Source organism: Medicago sativa, chromosome 2 (assembly GCF_051527215.1).
Source record: "Medicago sativa cultivar Bolivia chromosome 2, Bolivia_mono, whole genome shotgun sequence".
Taxonomy (NCBI): Eukaryota; Viridiplantae; Streptophyta; class Magnoliopsida; order Fabales; family Fabaceae; genus Medicago; species Medicago sativa.
In genome coordinates, this window is record NC_140750.1 from 11,428,668 (window position 1) to 11,446,347 (window position 17,680).

General features: G+C 37.9%; 1 protein-coding gene across 1 annotated transcript in view; it reads right to left on the minus strand.

The window, feature by feature from the left end:
* LOC146944527 (elongation factor G-2, mitochondrial-like) overlaps positions 1-17,680 on the minus strand; it is a 44,189-nt gene that overhangs the window by 22,289 nt on the left and 4,220 nt on the right. The window contains exons 3-6 of the mRNA XM_085742893.1: positions 13,095-13,207; positions 12,856-13,006; positions 11,526-11,594; positions 10,881-10,976 (exon numbers count right to left, since the gene is read on the minus strand). Of these exons, the coding sequence (XP_085599019.1) occupies positions 10,881-10,976; positions 11,526-11,594; positions 12,856-13,006; positions 13,095-13,207 (429 nt within the window). The remainder of the gene's footprint in view (positions 1-10,880; positions 10,977-11,525; positions 11,595-12,855; positions 13,007-13,094; positions 13,208-17,680) is intronic.

Consider the following 17,680-nt stretch of genomic DNA (forward strand, 5'->3'; position numbering starts at 1 on the left):
GTCATTTTTGGGATGAAACCCATCCTACAGTCGTCGTTAATCGAGCGAGCATAAAGTGCATTATTCCATTTGGCCCACTTGAAATGTGATGCCTCTGTCTTTTTGTTCATTTTTTTCATTTTTTTTTTTTTTTTTTTTGTATTGTTTTTCTTTTGAATCCCTAATTCTTGCCTGGATCGCCCTTTCAGGTTTTCAATCCACCGGGATGCTCATTTTTGCCTAAGCCGCCTTTTCAGGTTTTCGACTTAGCGAGCTCTTTATTACTATATTTTTTTTTTTGACAGAGGCATCTCACAACTTTTGGTCATACTTGCAGAGTTTAAATGTCCTTGAGACGGATGTTGATGTATGTTTCCTCTACGCATAAGTTCAAAGAAAATGTACATGTTGTTTATGCTTTTCAAAAGATATGAAAAAGGTTTTAAAAATAAAATTTTTGCTTTAAATATTAACATCAAAAATAGAAGAAAATTTTTACGAACCGAATAAACGAGAATTTCAAATAAATAGGCATAGGCTCAAATTAATGTAAAGGAGTGGTAGCATGCCAAAGGCGTGACTCCATGGATTTAGAAAGTTTTGCAAAAATGGTAATTATAAAGGGAAAGATACATTGAACACAATAACCATTATACTCCCTCACAACTTTGAATTTCATTGTACCAAGTCATTGATTCGCAGATGCTTCATATCGGAGATTCTTTTGACAGTTGAAATGCCCCAGATGAATCATAACTGATTTGCTGCAGTTACCTTGATATAGATAGGAGGTCTTTTTATGACTGAAATGCCCCAAGCTTTGAATTGGATGTTCTTTGATAGCAGGTATGCCCCAAGCGGATTGTTACTGGCTGGATGCAGTTACTTTGTCATTTGATCCTTAATTTTTGCATAGATCGCCTTTTTAGGTTTTCAAACTATCAGGATAATCATTTTTTTGTGTCTCTAATTTTTGCCTGGACCGCCCTTTCGAGTTTTCAGTCCACCGAGACGCTCATTTTTGCCTAAGTCGCTTTTTTCAGGTTTGCGACTCATCGAGCTTTCATTTTTTTGACAAAGTGTTTCTTGACCGCATCAGTATTCACATGACATACAAGTTTGCTATCATTCATCGTAATTGGCATCCATTTGCCCCTGGAATCGGGTAATATATTTGTGAGCACAAAACCACTTTCTTGACATTCGCGGGGACACGTTTGATCCTTTTGATATAACTGTCTACGTCGTACGACAGTAACACTTTTTAAATCTTTCATTGGAACTCCCGTTGACGCGACTTTGACCTCCACGATAAGCACTGCCTTTATGTTGTATACTGAGGGATGAAGGGGGATTGCCCCCGTTGAAGTGTGTACTGAAGTACAATACCCGTGCAAGGTAAATCGTGCCGTCTTTGTAATTGAAAGTTCTCTCCAGGACAATCTTTCTTGATATTTGCAGCTTCGACGACCGAAATGCCCCAGTAAGCGAGAAATCCCATTGGAAAATTTCTTCATCATCCTCCTCTTTATCCTTGGATATAAGGAACTCAAAGCCGAGAGAGAGTACACGGTTAAAGTGTTCAACAGGTTTTAAAAATGCATGATTTGATTGTTGATATAACCATTATGATTATGCAGACATGTAGAAATGATTAAAGGAAAATAATATTATTTTTTTTTTTGGGTTTTTTTTTTTTTTGGATTTTTTTTTTTTTTTTTTTGTATTACCATTTTTCCAGAAAAAGTACAAAAATAAAAACAAAGCCGGGATCAAAGCGACTTTTCATTAATGATGAAAATACATAAAGCAAAAAGCCCTAAACAAATTCACTTCCATTTCGGGTGGGACGAAAGGATGATTTTTTTTTTTTGAAGAAAAACATAAAACAACAAGCAAACATTTTAATTGCACAAATGAGTAGTAGAAATCAGCAAAAACTCAATTGCAGTGTATGCATTCCATTAATTTGCACATCCAAATGCAAACTCTTCGAAAGGTATGAGATCGACTTCAATCAACTTTCGGACCTCTTCCTTCAAAGGATAGCACTGCTCAGTGTCGTGACCTAGTCCCCCTTGATGAAAGGCACAACAGAGGTCAGGTCTCCATCGAGCTGGCAATTTCTTCGGTTTTAGAGGAAGTGGCCTTGTCCGAACAAGGTTCCTCTCAAGCAAATACGGAAGCAACTTGGCGTACTTCATAGGGATCGGGTCATACTACGGAGCTTTCTGAGCCTGTTGTCGAGGCTGTTGTTGATGTCGTTTAAACTGGGGTTGATGACCCTGATTTTGAACAGCATTCATGGTGGGCCTAACAACGGCAATAGAGTGAGGAGCCATATGATATGGTTGAAGTAGTACTTTTATATCTGGGTCCTCAAAGGACCATGATTTATCTTTGATCAACTTCTGCACTTCATCCCTCAAAGCATAACACTGCTCCGTGTCATGACCTGGCGCCCCCTGATGGAAAACACATGTGCGGTCAACGCGGTACCACGGTGGTAAGGGATTTGGCACCCGAGGCGGTAGCTTTGTTTGAACAAGTTTCTTCTTAAGCAAGATGGGAAGCAAAGTCGCATACTTGATAGGAATTGGGTCGAATTGCGATGCTCTCTGAGCCTGATTCTGAGAAGTAACCGACTGAGGGGCCGAACTCGGAGGAGTGCGCTGATGCAGAGCCTGTTGTCGAGGCTGTTGTATGCACATTGGTTGATAGGGTGGCTGAAGCCTTTGTTTGACAAACGGTGATTGCTTTGTAGCCATCAATGAAGATACTAGGCTAGTTAATTTCTCCACCTCAACCCGAAGTGTTGTTACCTTTCCACGAAGTTCATGGACTTCTTGCTCCAGCTGACCAAGTTGATGTGTTTGCACGAGCGTTTGCATATGCGAGCCGAATTTGGATGAAGACATCAGACCACTTTTGACCTTTTGGACAAGAAAATTTGGTGAGACTCGAGTTTTGAATTTATGAAATGCAAGATGATGCATGATATGTTTATGCAAAAACAGATATGTTATTTTTTTTGTTTTGTTTATCGAAGGACTTATAACAGCAATTTCCGTAAACATCATGATTCAAAAATTTCATTGAAATAAACACAAGGTAATTTCCTTTTAACAAAACCGAGCCAAGGATAGACTCCACAGTATATAACAGAAAACATAAAAAAAACAAAACAACTGGGAAACTCTTGAGCTCCTGAAGCAGACTACTCTCCAAAGTCTGGGTGTGTCCCTGCGAAGAAATCCATGCATTCTTTCTTGCTGATAAATTGTGCAAGCATCACACTTTGAGCTTGAATCTGAGCGTTTTTCTCGATCAATTGTCGCTCTTTGTTAAGGAGCTCATGCTTGGTCTGTAGTATTTCCACATCTTTATCCCCCACTATGGACATAGCTCCCTCGTACTTCCTCTTCCAAACTACACACACACGGTTTAAATCAGCCACTTTCTTCTGATACTTTTCTTGGGTACAAAGGGGTAGGGGTGAATGTATCGTTGGAGTGGTTGAGGATAGGCACCTCGGTAGAGTGTAGGGCATCCCATTTTGAACGGCTTTGGCAATGACCCATTGAGTGTAGGTTTCATAAGTGAGGTCTGATTTATCCCCCAATTGATTGCTATTTTTCTTATGGATGGTATGCCAAGCTTTCACAAATTGTTCTCTCATACCTTTGATGTCGGCATGCTTGTGATAGAATATGCCTTCGATCGCAATGTTGAGAGGTTTTTCTTTAAGGGGATACCCGAACTGGCGCCTGGCAAGGATAGGGTTATAGCTAATTCCTCCATGAATACCGAGGAGGGGTACATTACTGAATTCCCCACATTTGTCAATGATGGTTCCAGTGTCGTAAGCCGGGTTATACCAAACAACATTATCTGGGGCAAGGGACATGATTTTTTTTGAGTATGGATCTTTGTCTTTAGAGAGGTAGAATTGGGGTAAGTGTAAAACGTACCACTTATATAGTAAAGGTGCACAGCAAAGGATGGTTCCATCACCTTTCTCTGTCCTATGATGGATGGAGTGGTAAGTTTCGGCTGAATATTGTTGGAACAAGAGTACTCTCGACTAGCCACCGCACTACGTCTTAAAAAGCCAAGATGGGTTAAAGGTGACTAATGGTTCTCAACTTCGACGGTCACTTGAAAGTAACATGCCATACGCGAGTACTCACGTTGACAAAAGTATACCTCCAAGATCCCTCCATTGAGTGGGTTATCACAAGTACCAATACCGAAGAGTACTCTTGGCAAGGATACTATGATTATACCCGGTCCTATCTTAATTTCCCTCAAGCCCGGGTGTAGGACTTATCTCACCACTCACGTTAAAAGAAAAGGGAAGAACAAACATACACGTAATTTCCATCTTTTATTTAATTTTTATTTTTTTTTTGCAAGTTTAGCACAAAATTTAAATAATGCCAAGTTAGGCTCAACCCTCTTACTTTTCATCCCCAGTGAAGTCGCCATTTCTGTCGCGTCATTTTTCGGTCGGTCAAGGGCCATTTGATTGGCGTTTGACCCGCTTTTGATTTCACGACTAAACATTTAATTCTTTTCAAAAGAAAGTGGAAAAAGGTTCAAATACCACATTTTTAGGGATTAAGGGTTCGGGGGTTGGTTATATTTAGGGAAGGTGTTAAGCACCCTAAATATTCGTAGTACTCTACGAGAACCTCTTGATTTTATTTAAGTTTTGTGCTATAAACTTGCTTGCTTTAAAAAATGGAATTTGAAATGATAAAAGAAAAGAGAGACCTAATTATCTATATTTTATTGATTTGGAAGGACGCATGTCCCTTGCCTACGTACCCGTGAAGGATCAAAACCTCGTAGTTCGGGGTAGAAATTGACGTTTGATTGGTTGAGTGTTTTTTAATAGTTTTTGAAAAAAGGTTTTAAAATGAAAAGCCAAATGGCAAGTTGGAATTTGTTTGTATTTTTGTATATTGAAAGAAAGATGACTCAAAGTAGAATTAAATTGATTGATGATTTGATTAAGAAAATAAAATGAAAAGACGATCGCTTGATTTAGGATCAAGGTTTGTTTATAAAAATATTTTTGTGATTTTGATATATTTGAATGTTTTTGTTATTTTGAATAATGATATGCAAATTATATAAGCAGAATGAGAAAAATAATGTTAAGCTGAAATATAAGGTTATTATAACACGGACCAGAGTACTCTGGAGAATGATTATATAAGCAGAAATATTTAACAATTGATTTAGGACCAGAGCACTCTGGATTAATTTAATTAACAAGGACCAGATTGTTCTGGAGAATAATATAATATTAACAGTTAATTTAGGACCAGAGCGTTCTGGAGAATAATATAATATTAATAGTTAATTTAGGACCAGAGCACTCTGGATTGAAGTGTGTATTTAATGGCAAAATTTAAATATGCATATGATAATAGTAGATAATGGAATGTAATGCGAAAATAAACTAAATATGCATGAGAAGAAAAATAAAAGATATTAAACGAATTAAAAATGCATGAGAAGAAAATAAAAGAGATTAGACGAATAAACGAATGCATGAGCAAGAAAAAATAAAACGATAAACGGAATTGAAGTGCATGAACAAGAAAAATAAGACGATAAACAGAATTGAAATGCGACGAATAAAATAAAATGCGATGCAGGGGGTGCAGATAATTGAAAAGGAGTGCAGAATAGAAGAAAACTGAATTGGGCTTGCAAAAAGGGAGAAGGGCGCTGGGCTTGGGTTGGAAAACCCAATGGGTCGGTTTAATGGGTCGGACCATGGGTCGACCCAAAAGGAGCATCTATATAAAGGACATGGGTCATAAAAAAAAATCATTTTTCACTTCTCCTTTCTCTTTCTTCTCTTCTTTACTTACCGTCCTCTCTCTTCTCTCTCTCTTTTTCTTCTTCTTCTCAAATGGAGAAGGTAGCGGTCGGAAAGGATTCCGACGCGGTGGCCGGCGAGTTTTCGCGGCGGCGCCACCGCGTCGGAGTTAAAACTCTTTTTTTTGAAAAAAGTTTTATACCAACATAACGCCCTCTTCCTCCTCTATTCGTTTTCAAACTTAAAAGTACCAAAATCCACTCTCACAGCCCTAGATCTAGAAGAAAAATTACTACCTTTTTATTTTTGTTTTGAATTGGTTTGATGTGTTGATGTGTGATTATGGATCGGTACGGTTTGAACGTTGTTTGGGACGTTTTTGATGAGTTTGTTTGGGTTTTGTGAATAATGAGCTACGGCTGTTGTTGTTGTGTTGATTGTGAGGGTTTGATTTGGTATTGGTGTTGGTGGATCGAAAATAGGCTTCTGTTATTGCTGTTTTTTTGTTTGTGTTTGTTACTGGAAAACTTCTGTGTTAGCGTGTTCCTTTCTGCAGGTTTATGCGCGAGAAAATGGTGGAATTGTGTCTGTGATTATGTGTTGGCTGAAAAAAAATTGTTGTGATGAATTTGTTTTGTTATTCTTGCTGGAAAATGGTGCCGAAAAATTCTCCCCCTTTTGCTTGTGATTACAGGTTTATTTATAGAATGGACTTGAGACATGGAGTCTGTGAAGCAGACAGAACCTGCTTTGGCTTGGTTCAACGGGGACAAGACAGGCTGGATTTGGATATTTTCTTTGGACAAAAAATAAATAATAATAATACTATTAATAATAATAATAATAATGATAAAAATAATAAAAAGAACTAAAAGTAATAATAAATAAAAATTGAGCGAAGAGGGCCCGACTCGGAACCAAAATATGAGGTATTTTAAAATACCTCTCTGCCGAATTTTTCGCTGAAAAGTCTAAGACTGATCATGGTTCGAGGACACGTGTCTGTAATATCTTGGGTCAAAAATTGGGGTATGACAGAGCATATGCTAAAGTTGCAGTCAAAGATAAAGGTTTAGAATAACCATACTTCTCTGGGGCTTTACGATCGCGAGTACTACGACGTAAGGGGGCTGGTTCTGGTTGAAATGTCGGATCAGCATCCAGGGATTGATCGGGAGGGAGTGGTGGCACAGTTGGACGTCTTTGATAGACCAAGAGAGGTTGACGCGTTTGTTCACCTTCAGAACTATTAGGAAATAATGGCAAAACAGATTTTCATATAGAAGGATGATTATCTTGGTTAGTAGCAAAAAAATATTCATTTTCTTGAAAGATGACATTTCTTGAAACACGAATCCTATGGAGATTAGGATCATAGCATAAAAAACCTTTTTGATGGGCTGAATAGCCAAGAAAAGCACATTTAACAGATTGAGCTGTGAGTTTGGTGCGTTCGTGTGGCGGAAGATGAACAAAACAAACACAGCCAAAGGTGCGAAGAGTAGAATAGTTTGGTGGCTTACCAAATAACCTCAGGAAGGGAGAATCATTGTTTAAAACATGAGAAGGCAAGCGGTTAATTAGGTGTACAGCAGTGGAGAGTGCTTCACACCAAAACCGAGAGGGTACAAATGAATCTAACATTAAAGTACGGACCACATCAAGAAGATGGCGATTTTTTCTTTCCGCTACCCCGTTTTGTTGGGGAGTGGAAGGACATGACCTTTGAGATAATATGCCATTTTCCTGCAAGAATTCTTGAAATAAATGTGATGTGTATTCCCCCCCATTGTCAGAACGTAAAATTTTAATTTTAGATGAAAACTGAGTCTGAACAAAGGCATGAAAAAATTTAAATGCAGTGAAGGCTTCAGCTTTAGAACGCAAAAAATAGACCCATGTGAAACGACTATAGTCGTCAATAAAAGTTATAAAATATTTGTATTGTGCATGAGATATAACAGGTGCTATTCCCCACAAATCACTATGAATCATATCAAAAGGCTGATTTATATTTGATTGATGAATTGGAAAGGGTAGAATTTTACTTTTACCAAGTTTACAAGAATTGCAATCAAATTGAACAGCACTAAGAGACGGGAAATGTTTATTGCCAAGAACTCCTGACTTTATTAAATCATGAAGTACATTTGAGTTTGGGTGACCAAGACGCTTATGCCATAATTGGAAACTAACAGTTGCGGAATTACAAGAAATAAAAGGCAGTAATGAACACGAAGACAACAATGAATTAAGAGGAAAAAGACGTCCAACTTTAGGCCCCTTCGCAATCATCTTCCCTGATTGTTGATCCTGCACATAACAACCAGAATTTGAGAATTCAACTTTGCAACCATTCTCAACTAATTGGCCAACTGAAATAAGGTTACTGGTTAGACCGGGAGAAACATAAGCATCAGTGAGAGATGGGGAAATATCACCTATTGCTGTGATAGGTAAACTATTTCCATCTGCAGTATGTATTTTCAAATCACCACAATAATTTGTGACATTTTTAAGAGCAGCAGCATTATTGGTCATATGATTAGATGCCCCAGAGTCAAAATACCAAGGAGAACTAGGTGAAAAAGCTTTACCTGAAAGACCTAAAGCAGAAAAGGCTGAAACAATCATTTGTTGAACCATTTCAGGTGTCAACGTTGGCACAGGATTAGGCAAATTTTTATCCACAGAAACAACTGAAGTAGAAGAACCGGCAGAGGCAGTGAAAGCTGTTGCATTTCTCCTTGGTGGCCTGATTGGACATTCTTTAATAATGTGACCTTCTTGTTTGCAGTAGATGCAAACCTTTTTAGGACAATGGGAAGCAAAATGTCCAAGACCTTTGCAGCAGAAACATTGGACATTACTCATGTCACGCCCTCTAGGTTTTCCTTGTGCTGCATACGCCATAGGTTTTCCTTGTGCTGCATACGCCACAGAAAGGGAAGCAGATTTCTGTTGATCCATGGTTGTCTGAGTGAGGAGACGTTGTTCTTCTCGAAGCAATTCATTAAGACATTCATCCAAGGAGGGGACAGTAGCTCTGTTCATGAGATTAGTTCGAATGCCCTCAAAATCAGATCTCAATTTCATAAGAAATTGGTCTCGTTTTGTGGTCTCATGAACTGTTTGGACTGCAGTTTGTCCCTCAGCTGACAAATCTTTATAAACAATACCAGTATATTCAGCCCAAAGATTCATGAAATGAGAATAGAATTCAGAAATTGAAAGACTTTCCTGTTGATAAACTGAAATTTCATGTTCAAGTTGGAACCTGCGAGCACTATTGTTCTGGCTATAAATTTTTTTCAGATATTCCCACATCTTAGCTGTTGTGGCGAAGGGTCTGAGATTGAGGACAATATTAGGATCAACAGATCCTATGATCCACGCCATAACTTGTGCATCTTTGGCCTCCCATTTGGCATATGCATCCTTGTGAGTTGTTTTGTTAGGAGCGGGGTCAGTACCGTCAACATGACCCCAAAGCTCCTTGCCTTTGACAAAGATCTCTAACTGGAATGCCCATGTGGAATAGTTCTTTCCATTTAGGCGAACAAAAAGGACATCAAACTTATCTGTAGACATGGTGCTAGACATGATGCTGGAAAAAAAAAATCACAGCAGGGAAAAAAAACAAACAAGAAACTTGAGAAATTGCTACGAGACTTGGCAAGAGATTGAGGGACTGAGAGAACAAGAAAACTCAGAAAGACACTAAACTGGGAACAAAAAGAAAACACTCTGATGGATCGAAACCTAGATTGATACCATGTTAAACTCAGAGAAATTAGGGTCAAAACTATGATCCCTTTTGCTGGAATGTTTTCATTTAAATAGTGCTGATACAATATGTAACTGTTATCTACAGCTAGGCTATTTAATAAATACATAATTACACAATTATGACTGTACAATATGTTGGTTTGACTTGCAATCAAGTCTGTACACATCTGCTGGTTTAATGACCAACAGATCAGCACCAAATCAGCACTAATGAATAATTTTGCTTTCAATTCTATTGACAGAACATTGTACCAAGAAAAATAGCAGAACAAACGCATTTATCATAATTCGTTTTTGAATGTAGAACTGTGCTGTCTCTTCTACTTAGAACCTCGAGTTTTTCTGAGAGTACAAAACTAAACCATGGGCAACGACTGTGAGAATGTGGAAATCTCAGTTTGAGCAGGAACATTAGTTACAATGAGAAAGTTTAACTCTCGATAAAAGAACGAATCTAGTTCCATATGTTTGGTTCTAGAAGACAGAACTGGATTATGACTTATTAATATAAACATCTAAACATTAATTCTCTGTTTTAATGCTTAGGCTCACACTATTTACCATAGATGTAGTTATCATGTTTGGCTCAACTATAACCTATGCCTGGGGGAGAGTGATTTCTCCGATCCACTATCATTGAGTTTCTTGCAAAGAAATAAAAATGGATTACAAGAAATTAACTTCAACAATCTCTCCAAAAACAACCTAATTTTTACCCATTTCCTAATCTCTTCTCATGAACAAGAGACTCAAATATTCACTCTCCCAAGATGTTTTCAATGTTTCACAACCCAAGAGTCTCACCCAATGGCCTTCAACTCTTAAAATGATGAAAGAATGCTTCTATGAATCTGTGTAGTTTCAACAAGCATATTAATAAGTTGGTTGACTGGTTCTCTTCGGCATCACAATATCCCAGAAACATATTATGACAATTGAAGCTTGTACCTAAAGTATACAAGGACAGTTATTCGCAACAAATTATCGCAACAACCGGTCAGTTTCTCGGTTTTTCGGTAGAGCGGTTTTTATACTTTATTATTATATCGGATGCAAGTTCGGTTCCCGGATTAATCTGTTGAACCAGTCGAGTTTTTTTATTTTATTACCTTGCATAGAACTTATTCTACGCAATTTTCACAATCTTAGTAGTGAATCTTACAATTCAAGATTCAAGAAATTGGCCACCAAATTCAAAACTTAATTTGCAATTTCTGACATCATTTAACAACATACTATTAATCAAAACATGATGAAGTTTATTTGAATCAAATACCTTCTCCCCATTCTTATCTTGGTCGAGAGCATACTTACTAACTTCAACCGGACATGGCAAATAACTAAGTACACCATCTAGTAGTGGTTGTGGTCCCTGTACTCAATAAATTGTAAAAATAAAAGCCCGGTAAATACAGAGTTAAGATCAAGTTTGCATATATTATTTTTCAAGCCAAAATCAGCATATTCAAATTACAGCCATTTCAGATAGAAGTGTAGCTTTTATTTGCAAACTTCTATGACCAATTTGTGAAGGATGGCCATTAGGCTCAGTATAATTAATAATAAAAAGAAGGGCAGTCGATGCGCTAAAGCTCCTGCAGACGCAGAATCCGAAAAAGGGTTCCACCATTTCTTTATTAATTATTGCTTAAGCCTATAAAGTACCTTGTATTAAATAATGGGCTGGGACATAAGACTTGACCAAACCCAAAAAGTTTAGAGTGACTAAACAACTATGATTGGTCATGCGTGCACCACGTAGCCATCATAGTACTAAGAATGCTAACAAGTGAATTCATTTTCTAAAGTGAAGTCTCTCAATTACCCATAATGCACACATTATCTGATAAAGGTAAGGAATGAAGGTCAACACTATATTGAACATAATGCACACATGAATTTAAAGTAATTAAGTGTTTACCCTTTTGAATGCACTGCCCATGAATACTGGTATAAATTTTCGTGCTATGGTGGCCCTCCGGACTGCTTCCTACATACACACAAAAATAACAAGAAAATTGTTAAAAGAAAATAAATTTGGAGAGGGGCAGGGCAACCAATAGAATACAACCAATAGCCATGCTCAGCCAAAAAAAGGTGACAGCTGCTACCTGCTAGAAGGTTAATGGAAAATGCATCTAACTTCATAGATGCATCAACAAGAAGTGGATTTTCCAGAGGATCTAACCCTAAAATGTAGTGTATAAAATGGATTTGAGTCGGGAATTTGTCCTTCAACTTCATCTCAGAACCCGAGGACTAATTATGGGCAACATTAGAGTATATGCATGTTGAATAAAGGAGAAAAGGAGAGACATATTCATAAACCATGTGTTTCAACTACACCAGGGAGGTTTCATTATATACGCCCTAAGGCATTAATTACATAAGAATAGGCTAGAACATAAGAGAATATCATATTCCTATATTTACAAAATATACTATATTATTTAAATATCAACAATCCCCCTCAAGTTGGAGCATATAAATCAAATGCAGCAAGCTTGCTACATGTATAACTGATTCTAGAACCACGTAGAGATTTTGTAAAAACTTGTAATGATGTCACCTGATTCATTTTTTTTCCTCTGAGAGAATGAAAGTCTATCTCAATATGATTGGTCCTCTCGCGAAAAATAGGATTTGAGGAAATACCAAAGCGGCTTGATTATCATAAATTAGTGTCATTGGTCATGCTTGTTCAAATTCAAGCTCTTTGGGTAGTCGTCTCAAGTTCACATGTTACTAATGCCGTGTGGTTCTATACACTTCCTCGGCATTAGATCTCGCAACTACATTTTGTTTCTAACTCTTCTAAGATATCATGTTTCCTCCAACAAGTACACAATAAATCATAAATGGATCACCTATCAGTGGGTGAGCCTATCCAATGTTCAACAATAACCATAGATATTTCCTTTGTGAATTTAAATGACCACCCTAGTACTAGGCTACCTCAATTGCCAAAAAGTAATTAATGAGATTTACCAAGTTCTTTAGTCTGAAACTAATTACAAAGATGCAGTTTTAACTGAAATTACAACGTCTGAATAAACTAATTACAAAGTTTGTGCTTTATTTAACTGATACACAACTACAATGCGTCTTAAGATCCTCAACAATTTCAGAAAATAGACCGATAAAATATTTGTCAGAAATATATAGAACACATAAGACAAATCTTCGCTAAATGTAAATCAAATAATGGTTGACAAAACTCCGAAGAAAAAAAGACTTTGTTACCCACACACCTCAAGTTCCACAGATGATATGGGCATGTCACTGTGAAAAGCCTCAGCAAGTTTATCATCAACCTCTGAGACAGTTTTTATGAGTTCGTGCCTTTTATCTAACACCAAGGCTTCCATTTCTGCTGGAATTTCTTCAACAACAACATTTTCACTGCAATATGCAACAATTGAGTACTTTAAAGAATAATGCCAAGGAGACTTCACGGGAATAACCAATGGAAAAGTTTCAAAAAACATACTCTTGAAAACAGTAGGCTTTTAACTGCACAAGATCCACAAGTCCCTTAAAATCACCTTCCAATCCTATTGGAACTTGGATTGCAGCACTATGGTGCCCAAGCTTAGATCTTGCCTGAAAAATAAAATCGAATGGTCTAAAAATGAAAACAACTCTATTTGAGTTATAAAAATGCACAAGGTTAATAATCATTAAATATTATAGGCGTTTAATAAATATAAATTAAATTAGGATCTATATGTATAAAAAATAGAGACAAACTCAAGAAGTTTTAATAAACAGTTGTTTATTTATTATAAAAAAAAAAAGCAACTTTGAAAGAGCCCTACAATCAAATTTAGTTTTTGACAGGTCCATGCATTCAATTAGGTTTACACCCCTAGTGTTTGTTGGATAATAAACTTGATTTGGTCCATTGGACTAATCAAGTGTTAGGCCCAATTAACTAATAAGTGATGTAGCCCATAGAAAGTTCTAGAGTCATGTAGAACTAGATTGGTAGAAATATCATTAAGTGTAGTTGAGAGAAGAGTGTAGAACTCTCATGAGAGAAGTGTGTAGAACACTCTCTTGAAGTGTGTAGAAAGTTATCCTAGGATGTGTCTAGAACTCTCCCTTGGAGCCTATAAAAAGAGGAGAGCTTGTCATTTGTAAATCAAGCAAGCAAACAAGAATCAAAGTATCCTTTCAAGTAATAGAAATTGTTCCTCTCTCAAATACTCTCCTCCTAAATTCCTCACAAAGTTCTCACTATAATCTTCTCCTATTTTCCAACAAAGTGGTATCAGAGCTTAGGTTCTGAGAATAAATTATTCCATAGTTATGGCGGTCAATGGAGCGGCATCCTTCCAAGTTCCACTTCTCAAAGGGAGTACCTATGATAATTGGTGCATCAAAATGATGGCTCTTCTTGGAGCACATGATGTTTGGGAGGTTGTTGAAAAAGGCTATCAGGAATCACAAGATGAGGATTCTTTAACTAAAGCACAAAGAGACACTTTGAAGGATTCAAGAAAGAGAGACAAAAAAGCTCTCTTCCTCATCTACCAAGCATTGGATGAAGATGAGTTCGAGAAAATCTCAAATGCAACATCCGCTAAGGAGGCATGGGAGAAGCTTAAAACCTCTTGCCAAGGAGAAGACAAGGTAAAGAAGGTACGTCTCCAAACTTTAAGAGGCGAATTTGAATCCTTGCATATGAAAGAGTCAGAGTCTATTTCACAATATTTTTCTAGAGTTATCGTTATATCAAATCAATTAAAAAGAAACGGTGAAAAGTTAGAAGATGTGAGAATTATGGAGAAGATACTTCGATCATTAGACCCCAAATTCGAGCATATTGTTGTGACAATTGAAGAAACCAAAGATTTAGAGACTATGACAATAGAGCAACTTCAAGGATCTTTGCAAGCTTATGAAGAGAAGCACAAGAAGAAGAAAGAGATCACCGAGAAACTCTTCAAGATGCAACTAAAAGAGAAAGATGAAGGTCAACGAAATGAGAGGAGCCAACAAAGTCAAGGTAGAGGCCGAGGACGAGGTCGCGGTCGAGGACAATTTGGACGTGGCTACGGTGCGCGTGGTTCAATTTTTACCGGAAGCAGTTACGAGAAAGGCGAGACCTCAATTAGAGGACGTGGGAGAGGATACCCAAAATCAAGGTATGACAAATCTCAAACTCAATGCTACAATTGTCACAAGTTTGGGCACTACGCTTTAGAGTGTAGATTCTCCAAGAATCTAGTAGAGGAGAAGACCAACTACGTGGAAGAAAAAGATGAGAAATTTGAAACAGTGCTGCTAGCACGTGGAAGTAATGAAGGCATCCATGAAAATTCATGGTGCCTTGACACTGGTGCAAGCAATCATATGTGTGGAAAAAGGAACATGTTCGTGGAGCTTGATGAATCGGTGCATGGAAATGTCTCATTTGGCGATGATTCCAAGATTCCAGTGAAAGGCAAAGGTAATATCTTAATTCGCTTGAAAGATGGAAGACATCAATTTATTTCAAATGTCTACTATGTCCCTAATATGAAGAGCAATATTTTGAGTCTGGGCCAACTGTTAGAAAAGGGTTATGATATTCGCATAAAAGATTCAAGTCTCTCCATCAAAGATGAAAAAAATAATCTCATCACCGAGGTACCAATGTCAAGAAATAGGATGTTCTTCTTGAATATCCAAAATGATGTTGCAAAGTGTCTCAAATCTTGCTACAATGATGCTTCATGGCTTTAGCATCTCCGATTTGGGCACTTAAATTTTGGGAGTTTAAGCTTGATGGCAAAACAAAATATGGTGAGAGGTCTTCCATCTATCAACCATCCAGACCAATTGTGTGAAGGATGTTTACTTGGGAAGCAATTCCGGATGAGTTTTCCAAAGGAGTCAAACTCAAGAGCCAAGAAGCCACTCGAGCTTATACATGCTGACGTATGTGGACCAATCAAGCCATGCTCACTAGGTAAAAACAATTATTTTCTCCTTTTCATTGATGATTTTTCAAGAAAAACATGGGTCTATTTCTTGAAGCAGAAATCAGAAGTCTTCGTAACCTTCAATAAGTTTAAAGCTCTTGTGGAGAAAGAAAGTGGTCGGCATATAAAAGCTATGCGGACTGACCGAGGAGGAGAATTCACTTCTAAAGAGTTTCAAGAGTTTTGTGAAGAGAATGGAATCAGACGTCCATTGACAGTTCCAAGATCCCCCCAACAAAATGGTGTGGCGGAAAGGAAGAATCGGACAATACTTGACATGGCTCGAAGCATGCTCAAAAGTAAGAAACTACCAAAAGAGTTTTGGGCTGAAGCTGTGACATGTGCAGTTTATCTATCTAATCGATCTCTAACAAGGAGTGTGTGGGGAAAGACACCACAAGAAGCATGGAGTGGAAGAAGGCCAGGTATCTCACACTTGAGAGTTTTCGGGAGTGTAGCCCATGTTCACATTCCAGATGAGAAAAGAGTAAAACTTGATGATAAGAGTGAGAAGTTCATCTTTGTCGGTTATGATCAAAGCTCGAAGGGCTACAAGTTATACAATCCAGACAACCACAAGATTGTAATTAGCCGAGATGTGGTCTTTGATGAAGAAGGAGAATGGGACTTTGGAGCACACAAAAAGGAATACAGTTTCTTTCCCGAATTCGAAGAAGAAACGTCTCAAGAAGTTCAACAAGTGCCCCGTTCACCAACATCACCCACTGCTGAAGATACAAGTAGTGAAAGAATTACGGCGCGCACACGGAGTCTTCAAGATCTTTATGATAACACGGAGCCACTATCACAACGAAGGCTTGAAGATCTCTATGAGGAAACAGGAGAGACCGATAACATCACATTATTTTGTCTCTTTGCAGATTGTGAACCCATGAACTTCGAAGAAGCTACACAAGATAAGAAATGGAGAGATGCAATGGATGAAGAAATCAGATCCATAGAGAAGAACAACACATGGGAACTCGTATCCCTACCCAAAGGGCATAAATCCATCGGTGTCAAATGGGTGTACAAAGCAAAGAAGAATTCAAAGGGAGAAATTGAAAGATATAAGGCAAGACTAGTCGCAAAAGGCTACAGTCAAAAGCCGGGAATTGATTATGATGAAGTGTTTGCCCCAGTCGCTCGTCTGGAGACCATAAGACTCATAGTGTCCCTAGCAGCTCAACAGAAGTGGAAAATTCACCAGATGGACGTGAAATCTGCCTTTTTAAATGGAGTTTTAGAGGAGGAAGTGTACATCGAACAACCTTTGGGTTACAAGGTGAAAGGACAAGAAGATAAAGTTCTCAAACTAAATAAAGCACTGTATGGTTTGAAACAAGCCCCAAGAGCATGGTACAGTCAAATTGATAACTATTTCAAAGCAAACAACTTTACAAAGTGCCCACACGAGCATGCCATGTACGTCAAGATCAAGAATGGAGATATCTTGATTGTTTGCATATATGTGGATGACTTGATCCTCACGGGAAACAATCCAAATATGTTTGAAGAATTCAAGAAAGCTATGATCAAGGAATTCGAGATGTCTGATATTGGGCTTATGTCATACTATCTTGGCATAGAGGTAAGGCAGAAAGAGGATGGAATCTTCATTTCCCAACAAAGATATGCAAAGGAGATGCTAAAAAAGTTCAAGATGGATGGTTGTAAACCAATTAGCACACCAGTGGAGTGTGGATTGAAGCTATCAAAGTTTGATGGAGCAAAAAAAGTGGATGCTACCAACTTCAAGAGTTTAGTTGGGAGTTTGAGGTATCTGACATGCACAAGACCTGACATCCTCTATGCTACAGGGATAATCAGTCGACACATGGAGAATCCAACTATTACCCATCTCAAGGCTGCAAAAAGAATTCTTCGCTATATCAAAGGTACAACCGACCTTGGCTTATGGTTCTCATCAGATAAGGACTATAAGTTAGTTGGTTATAGTGACAGTGATTGGGCTGGAGATGGCGATGACCGGAAAAGTACTACCGGATTTGTGTTCTTCATGGGAAACACATCTTTCACTTGGATGTCGAAGAAGCAGCCAATTGTCGCACTTTCGACATGTGAGGCAGAATATGTAGCAGCTACA